This window comes from Seriola dumerili, unplaced genomic scaffold, assembly GCF_002260705.1.
Source record: "Seriola dumerili isolate Sdu_G_001 unplaced genomic scaffold, Sdu_1.0 BDQW01000167.1, whole genome shotgun sequence".
Lineage (NCBI taxonomy): Eukaryota > Metazoa > Chordata > Actinopteri > Carangiformes > Carangidae > Seriola > Seriola dumerili.
The window spans coordinates 2,199,822-2,209,406 of NW_019174422.1; the positions used below are offsets into that span (position 1 = coordinate 2,199,822).

The 9,585-nt window shown below is 39.1% G+C and overlaps 2 protein-coding genes across 2 annotated transcripts; both read right to left on the reverse strand.

Annotated features, from left to right (window-relative positions):
- Nucleotides 1-1,094: 1,094 nt before the first annotated feature.
- Nucleotides 1,095-3,279, reverse strand: LOC111226928. Its single transcript, XM_022752236.1, has 5 exons — nucleotides 3,220-3,279; nucleotides 2,381-3,085; nucleotides 2,155-2,274; nucleotides 1,886-1,929; nucleotides 1,095-1,509 (listed from the first exon to the last, which is right to left on the reverse strand). Exons 1-5 carry the CDS (start codon nucleotides 3,272-3,274, stop codon nucleotides 1,390-1,392), a joined length of 1,044 nt encoding a protein of 347 aa, XP_022607957.1. The 5' UTR covers nucleotides 3,275-3,279; the 3' UTR covers nucleotides 1,095-1,389.
- Nucleotides 3,280-6,955: 3,676 nt separating this feature from the next.
- On the reverse strand, nucleotides 6,956-9,121 carry LOC111226938. The gene is made up of 5 exons (XM_022752255.1): nucleotides 9,062-9,121; nucleotides 8,242-8,922; nucleotides 8,016-8,135; nucleotides 7,747-7,790; nucleotides 6,956-7,370 (listed from the first exon to the last, which is right to left on the reverse strand). Exons 1-5 carry the CDS (start codon nucleotides 9,114-9,116, stop codon nucleotides 7,251-7,253), a joined length of 1,020 nt encoding a protein of 339 aa, XP_022607976.1. The 5' UTR covers nucleotides 9,117-9,121; the 3' UTR covers nucleotides 6,956-7,250.
- Nucleotides 9,122-9,585: the final 464 nt, after the last annotated feature.

Here is a 9,585-nt window from a genome sequence, read left to right on the forward strand (position 1 = left end):
AGTAGGGAATAAACAGCCAGATGTTTATGAGGTTGTAAGGTTTCAGTTATATTTAGTACCTGCTACATGACTATGATAAAGTGTCTCAGTCAGTGTGAGGCAGCTGGTTAGTTGTGGCTCTGAGGGAATTTCTCTGCAGGTTCTCTACAGTAGTTATTGATGGTGTTTTATTGCTTACTCTTTTTCCAACTGTGCAAACTCTATTTGTCACTACAACACCATGGAGATGAGTTGCTTAGATGTTTGCCAGTAAATTAAACTACAGTAGACATGGTTTGAGGGGAAATATAGCATATTTGATGACACCAGTCACATCAAGAACTTGTTTGACTAGTTTATTGCAGATCAAGATTTTTCATTTTGAATATGGAGTTGAAATCTGACAGAATGTTATGCCATGTTAACAGCTCTCTGAAGCTTTACTTCAGCACAGTGGAGCTTTGAGCTAAATACAATATGTCAGTGTGCTAACATACTCAGAACAACAATGCTAACATGCTCAAAACAACAATGCTAACGTGCATGACGTTTAGCAGGTTTTGTAAATTCTTGGACAATGTATAATTTTGATTGTGTGATGGCACTAGATGAAAAGTCAGGGGATCAGCAAGGTCAGTAGGATTCATGATCATGGCACCATGGGTATTTGAAACTAAATTTGTGCCAATCCATCCAGTGGATGTTGGACCACAGAGTCACGGTCCAGATGAGGCAGGGCTGAGGGTGAAAGACTCAGAGGCGGAGGAGGAACCAGTGTCAAGGAATTTATTCACAAAAAAAAACAAAATCCATACATCCACAGATGCCGCCGACAAAACAAACCTCATCACCAACAATGATACCACAAAGACAAGACAGAACAAGGGCTTTTTAAAGGAACGGAACTGATTAACAATGGAGAACAGGTGGGGAAGCAGACACAGGTGGGACACATCAGGGATGATTAACAAAAGGAAGCAAAACTAGAACTCAGACACTGGGGTGACATGACTATCAAAATAAAACAGGAAGTGCACGGGGAAACAGAGCACAAGACAGGGAAGACTAAACTAAACACCAGAAACACCCAAACCAGAAACACTCAAAACCCAGAACAGAAACCCAAAAACACAGAAAACCAAACCAAGAAAATCCAAAAACCTGGAGCCTCCAGGCTGAGACCATGACACACAGAGGTGGACCAACTGATAGACAGACCATGAGCCGCTAGCTGGCATGGCTTAAAATAATACTTTTAACAACCTGACACCTGGCTGCTGAAAGCATTTCTTTTATTAGGACATTACAAGCATTGTTACAACAGTGCTCCTATTAAAGAAAGAAAAATATCAAGCTTGATACACAGATTTAGATAATCACTTCTTACACAGAAACAAAGTACGTCCAGCTCTACTGCCTTACAGTGGAGTACACACATTCAGTTTGTGTGTTGTCCCTGTGTCTTTTTGTTCTGTTGATCTTATGTTTCCTCAAAGCTGCATAATGGAGGTTGTCTGAATCCTGGTAACCCTGGTAATAAAATGTCACATTAACATTAAATTACGATATTAATACACATGACTTGTTTGATACTGAACACACCAATAGCAACATTATAATTCACACTGATATGATAGAACTTTGTGCTTTACACACAGGTGTTCCCACTACAGGAACATAATGACCTGTAACTAAACATGTAGCTCATATTAGGATGCTCATATATGATTTCATGGACATACAGTATATCTAAAATGTTCTGCTGTTTAACACAGCCAAGACGCAAGCTTAAAAGTTCAGGCTATAGGTCAGTAAGTTCCTTTAGTGGAAACAACCTAACAGCTATATTGTGCACTTTCTCCTACTAGAATATATTTTGTTATAGTGTTGCTTTGATAATACTCACTTCTGCATTCGGAGCAGAGTCAGGTGACGATCTTGCTTGAGAGTCTGGTTATGAAAGAAAAGACAGATTCTTTAAACTTCGTTTGATTTTAATGTACTATTCAAACATGATGGGAACTTCGGAATAAGGAATATGTATATGGAAGATTTCTGACAGTCTTGTATTGCTTTGTTTGACTTCATTGTATCATATATCAACTTCAAGTGTTTTACCTCCAGTATTAAGTGCATAAAAACACTATCAAAAGTAAGAACTGACAGTTTGCCTACCTGTACGATGACAGCTTTTGTTCATTCTATATGCTGCATATGATAGCAAAACAGCCGGGATGGTGGTGAATGCCAAAGCTCCACTCAACAAATACACCAAGACAAATGAGTCATCCTTATCTGCAGATACACACAGTAAGAGATTTTACAGAGCTTTAGAAAATTGAGTCAGGAGTGATCATAGCATATACAGTATATATGAAACCACTGTTATCTTGTTACTTACCTGCTGAGTCCAACTTTTTCTTGTTTCCAAACAGAACATGTCCACATGAGGCAACAGCACAATAAGTCCCATCGTTAGAAAGATTCAGGCTCTTCATCGGCAAATTGTAGACACAGGTTTGTGTTTGTGTCTCAGGTTTCTTCTCACACTGATCATTTCTGTCTCCATGAGTGTAAATGAATCCTGGATGAGATTCTTCAGAGTCTTTGAACCAGTAAACACTGTGTTCTCCATCACAGGTCCCAGTGTGTACTGTACAGCTGAGAGTCACAGAGCCTCCTGGCTGGATGGTCTCAAACCCTGACTGATGAACCAAATCTTGGATGTTCAATCCTGAACCCTTTACACTGACAGTAACACCCTCTGTAAATTCAAACTTGTTTGCAGAGTAACTTACGCAGTAGTAAGTCGCTGAGTCTGAAATGTGTAAATCCGAGATTGTCAGGTGGTTCTTACCGTGAATAATCTCGACTGAAAACCGTGAAAAGTTTTTGAATTCATCAATAACAGTGCCACTTTTGTCATATTTATAGTAGGAAGAGATGCGCTTCGGTTTCTGTCCCAGACTTTGTTTATACCAGTATAACATCACTGCAGCTTTACTTTCATTGACACATTGCAAAGTCACATTGTCTCCAACTTTAACTGGTATAAAACCACTGTCTTGACGCACCGATGAGGACATCTTGAGATTAGTCACAAAGGCTGTGGAGAATAGAGATCAAGAGAGTATACAGTTAATGCCATGAAAAAATCTGTCATAATGACAAAAAAAAAAATAACAACAATAGATATACATATTTAAGGATGTAAATTTATCCACAAAAGCTCCAAATTACCTATTATCCACAAGAACAGAACAGTCAGACATGAAGCAAACTTCAGAGATGTCATCGTGATCACAATATTTTGATGAATGTAAAGAACCTCCATATATTCTCTGCTCTCAGACAGAGGACTGTATGTGATTGGCTAACAAGTAGTGACACTGAATGTCCTATTTTGGAAACAGTGAGCACATGTTCAGCGCCCCCTCCATTGCAAATTTTGGCTCTTGAGTTAAGACACACGGACAGAGTTAGCAGTTACCAGGACCACAACATGACTCAGAAGTCTGATGCTTACAATTAATAAAAACAGGAATAACAAGCTAAAGTGTATTCCACTTTTGCTGAACTAAAGTTCTCTGATTCACAGACCACTCATTTTCACTGGCCGACATCAGCAGCAGTACATGTGTGGGTGTTACGAAGACAAAGATACACGATGTTTGACAATACTTTTTCCCAACAGACAAGTGTAGAACTAGCGGAAATCCTGAATCTCACTTATAGTGCCATATCAAAGTCAAACGGTCTACTACCCCAACCCAGGAAAACACATCTTAAGACTGCTGAGCTCAACACTAGTGCGATCTACTAGTACAACCCCAAACCACTATGTGCGAGTGAAGATTTCTTTTCTCTACCACAAAATGATTCTGTCATGATAAAAACAAGCCTTTAATCCATGTCAAATGAAAAGGTTAATAAGAGATGTTAGGGAACTGGAGGCATATAAAACAACTTGGCCAAGGGTAAGGTCAAGCTTTCTGTCAAGGTCGAGATCAAGGTCAACTGAAAAAAAAAATGGATGAAAGTAAACCAGTTAACTCAGTTCTTTTCTGTATTGGAAATGATGGTCCACAAAGAGAAATATTTCACATACTCTATTCAACAATGTCAATTGTTTGCTTTTCAAACGTACCACCTATTTTAGGTAAGAGGGTAGTCTTCCTGTGTTGAAGCTCTTATATGACCAAAGTTTCCACCAGTGGAAAACTGTTGACTAGCTCACACCACCTTCACTGCATAGTGAAAGATGCAACCAGCTTCTCATATCTAGTTAAAAGAGAATGTTATACCTGTTCATATCTTCACTTTTTAATTCTTATTCAAAAAGCATGAGCATTTGCAATTACTATACAATGACCCCAACCATCAGTTTGAGATTCTTTGTTGAGATGTTTCTTTGTTGGTTTTGTTGAGGTGTTACTTTTGCAGGTATTTGGTCATGAAAGCATTGGCCAAACTACAAGTTTGACCTTATGATGGTGGCAAAGAAAAAGTTAAAGGACCCCCAAACGTAAAAAGTCATCCAGATGGGAAGCTGAATATGGGGACAAAGTTTCATGGCAATCCATTCAATAATTCTTGAGACATATCGCTCAAAACCACATATGTCATATGATGAGACGAAGAGTCAGGAGATCATCATCAAGTCATCAACATTCATCATGTGGAAACCATGAATGTCTGTACCAGATTTTGTGTATGTTCATCCAATATTTGTTAAGACATTTCAGGGGATAAGTGAAAAGTCTGACCTGCTTTAGGCACTATACGGGAAAAGGTAGGGGATCACCATAGTCACCAGGGTTCATCCTCTGGGCAACTTTGATATCGGTACCAAATTTCATGGAAATCCGTGAAACAATTGTGAAGACGTGTAACATGAAACCTAAAAAGTCGACCTTATGGTGGTGCTAAAGGAAAAGATCCTCAAAATCAGTAGGATTTATCCTCTGGGGACCATGAATCTCCACTAGTTTTTGAGATATTTGAGTCTGGGCGAAGTGGTCAACAGAACGAGAGACATTTCCATCCCTACAGCCATGCTTTGGCTACAACGTTGCTGGTACATATTCACTGATAGATGGGGATATCATTTTGTTCCAGCTGCTTAGCACACATACCATGGCCATTGTTTGGTTGATACAACAGTATCAGCATGTTGGGGTGTTAGAGGTGTTAGGAGAGAAGGTGCTCTCAGAAGAGATGAGTCTTCAGTTGATATAATCTACTAAAATAGTATGGGCATCAGAGTTAAACTGTGTGGCAGGTGTGCATGAAAATATTACAGAAATTTCCTGTTTTAAACCATAAAGCCAAAGAAAGCAGAGGGTCCTAGAAAAGTACATGACCAGAGTATACTGAAAGTTATACTGACTGCCAACCACACAGAGACTAAAATAAGATTGTGAGTTTGTGATGTAGGACCAGCACAATGTGTATCAATAGAAAACCTGCAAAGACATGTAGGAAGGTATTTATCAGTGCACTATTCAACAGATTGGTTCCTCATCCTGCCATGTTCAGCAGGTGTTGGTGGGTTTTGATGCTGCTCATTTGCAATGAGAAGGCCGGCCCTGCTCTGTCTGAGCATGCAGCCGTGGCTGGAAAGACACATCTGTATCAAAAGTTCTTTAAGTTCATGGTTGGCTTCTTTATTGTTTCTCTCTTACATTTCAGGATGTGAGCATGGTAGCTTTTGCTGACAGCTTTAGTTGCTTTTGATTTAGTCATTCTCAAATAACAAAGATGCAGTAGGGCCAACTTTCACTTTCTATAAAGCGAGGCTTCTTCCTATCTCTTGTGTGCTGCTTCTAGTTATTTCTTTCTCTCTCTCATTTTTAAAAGAGAAATTTCCATCTATATCTTCAAGTAGGGAATAAACAGCCAGATGTTTATGAGGTTGTAAGGTTTCAGTTATATTTAGTACCTGCTACATGACTATGATAAAGTGTCTCAGTCAGTGTGAGGCAGCTGGTTAGTTGTGGCTCTGAGGGAATTTCTCTGCAGGTTCTCTACAGTAGTTATTGATGGTGTTTTATTGCTTACTCTTTTTCCAACTGTGCAAACTCTATTTGTCACTACAACACCATGGAGATGAGTTGCTTAGATGTTTGCCAGTAAATTAAACTACAGTAGACATGGTTTGAGGGGAAATATAGCATATTTGATGACACCAGTCACATCAAGAACTTGTTTGACTAGTTTATTGCAGATCAAGATTTTTCATTTTGAATATGGAGTTGAAATCTGACAGAATGTTATGCCATGTTAACAGCTCTCTGAAGCTTTACTTCAGCACAGTGGAGCTTTGAGCTAAATACAATATGTCAGTGTGCTAACATACTCAGAACAACAATGCTAACATGCTCAAAACAACAATGCTAACGTGCATGACGTTTAGCAGGTTTTGTAAATTCTTGGACAATGTATAATTTTGATTGTGTGATGGCACTAGATGAAAAGTCAGGGGATCAGCAAGGTCAGTAGGATTCATGATCATGGCACCATGGGTATTTGAAACTAAATTTGTGCCAATCCATCCAGTGGATGTTGGACCACAGAGTCACGGTCCAGATGAGGCAGGGCTGAGGGTGAAAGACTCAGAGGCGGAGGAGGAACCAGTGTCAAGGAATTTATTCACAAAAAAAAACAAAATCCATACATCCACAGATGCCGCCGACAAAACAAACCTCATCACCAACAATGATACCACAAAGACAAGACAGAACAAGGGCTTTTTAAAGGAACGGAACTGATTAACAATGGAGAACAGGTGGGGAAGCAGACACAGGTGGGACACATCAGGGATGATTAACAAAAGGAAGCAAAACTAGAACTCAGACACTGGGGTGACATGACTATCAAAATAAAACAGGAAGTGCACGGGGAAACAGAGCACAAGACAGGGAAGACTAAACTAAACACCAGAAACACCCAAACCAGAAACACTCAAAACCCAGAACAGAAACCCAAAAACACAGAAAACCAAACCAAGAAAATCCAAAAACCTGGAGCCTCCAGGCTGAGACCATGACACACAGAGGTGGACCAACTGATAGACAGACCATGAGCCGCTAGCTGGCATGGCTTAAAATAATACTTTTAACAACCTGACACCTGGCTGCTGAAAGCATTTCTTTTATTAGGACATTACAAGCATTGTTACAACAGTGCTCCTATTAAAGAAAGAAAAATATCAAGCTTGATACACAGATTTAGATAATCACTTCTTACACAGAAACAAAGTACGTCCAGCTCTACTGCCTTACAGTGGAGTACACACATTCAGTTTGTGTGTTGTCCCTGTGTCTTTTTGTTCTGTTGATCTTATGTTTCCTCAAAGCTGCATAATGGAGGTTGTCTGAATCCTGGTAACCCTGGTAATAAAATGTCACATTAACATTAAATTACGATATTAATACACATGACTTGTTTGATACTGAACACACCAATAGCAACATTATAATTCACACTGATATGATAGAACTTTGTGCTTTACACACAGGTGTTCCCACTACAGGAACATAATGACCTGTAACTAAACATGTAGCTCATATTAGGATGCTCATATATGATTTCATGGACATACAGTATATCTAAAATGTTCTGCTGTTTAACACAGCCAAGACGCAAGCTTAAAAGTTCAGGCTATAGGTCAGTAAGTTCCTTTAGTGGAAACAACCTAACAGCTATATTGTGCACTTTCTCCTACTAGAATATATTTTGTTATAGTGTTGCTTTGATAATACTCACTTCTGCATTCGGAGCAGAGTCAGGTGACGATCTTGCTTGAGAGTCTGGTTATGAAAGAAAAGACAGATTCTTTAAACTTCGTTTGATTTTAATGTACTATTCAAACATGATGGGAACTTTGGAATAAGGAATATGCATATGGAAGATTTCTGACAGTCTTGTATTGCTTTGTTTGACTTCATTGTATCATATATCAACTTCAAGTGTTTTACCTCCAGTATTAAGTGCATAAAAACACTATCAAAAGTAAGAACTGACAGTTTGCCTACCTGTACGATGACAGCTTTTGTTCATTCTATATGCTGCATATGATAGCAAAACAGCCGGGATGGTGGTGAATGCCAAAGCTCCACTCAACAAATACACCAAGACAAATGAGTCATCCTTATCTGCAGATACACACAGTAAGAGATTTTACAGAGCTTTAGAAAATTGAGTCAGGAGTGATCATAGCATATACAGTATATATGAAACCACTGTTATCTTGTTACTTACCTGCTGAGTCCAACTTTTTCTTGTTTCCAAACAGAACATGTCCACATGAGGCAACAGCACAATAAGTCCCATCGTTAGAAAGATTCAGGCTCTTCATCGGCAAGTTGTAGACACAGGTTTGTGTTTGTGTCTCAGGTTTCTTCTCACACTGATCATTCCTGTCTCCATGAGTGTAAATGAATCCTGGATGAGATTCTTCAGAATTTCTGAACCAGTAAACACTGTGTTCTCCGTCACAGGTCCCAATGTGTACTGTACAGCTGAGAATCACAGAGCCTGACTGATGAACCAAAGCTTGGATCTTCAATCCTGAACCCTTTACACTGACAGTAACACTCTCTGTAAATTCAAACTTGTATGCAGAGTAACTTACACAGTAGTAAGTCGCTGAGTCTAAAATTTTTAAATCCAAGATCGTCAGGTGGTTCTTACCATTATCAGTCTCCAATGAAAACCGTTCATTGTTTTTGAATTCGTCATTAAAAGTGCCACTTTTGTCATGTTTATAGAAGGAAGAGATGCGCCTTGGTCTCTGTCCCAGAGTTTGTTTATACCAGTAAAACATCACTGCAGTATTACCTTCATAGAAACATTGCAAAGTCACATTGTCTCCAACTTTAGCTGGTATAAAACCACTGTCTTGACGCACCGATGAGGACATCTTGAGATTAGTTACAAAGGCTGTGGAGAATAGAGATCAAGAGAGTATAGAGTTAATGCCATGAAAAAATCTGTCATAATGACTGAAAATATATATATATACCAACAATAGAGATACATATTTAAGGATGTAAATTTATCCACAAAAGCTCCAACTTACCTATTCTCCACAAGAACAGAATAGTCAGACATGAAGCGAACTTCAGAGATGTCATCGTGATCAAAATGTCTTGATGAATATAGAGAACCTCCGTCCGTTGTCTTCTCTCAGACAGAGGACTGTATGTGATTGGCTAACAAGTAGTGACACTGAATGTCCTATTTTGGAAACAGTGAGCACATGTTCAGCGCCCCCTCCATTGCAAATTTAAGCTCTTGAGTTAAGACACATGGGCAGAGTTAGCAGTTACCAGGACCACAATAAAAGTCAGAATTCTGATGCTGAAGATCATTAAAAACAGGAATAACAAGCCTAAAGTGGATTCCACTTTTGCTGAACTGAAGTTATTTCATTCACAGACCACTCACTTTCACTGGTCCACATCAGCAACAGTACATGTGCGGGTGTTACGAAGACAAAGATAAAAGATGTGTAGAACTAGTGGAAATCCTGAATCTCACTTATAGTGCTTCATCAAAGTCAAATGGTCTACTACCCCAACCAAGGAAAATACTTTTAAGACT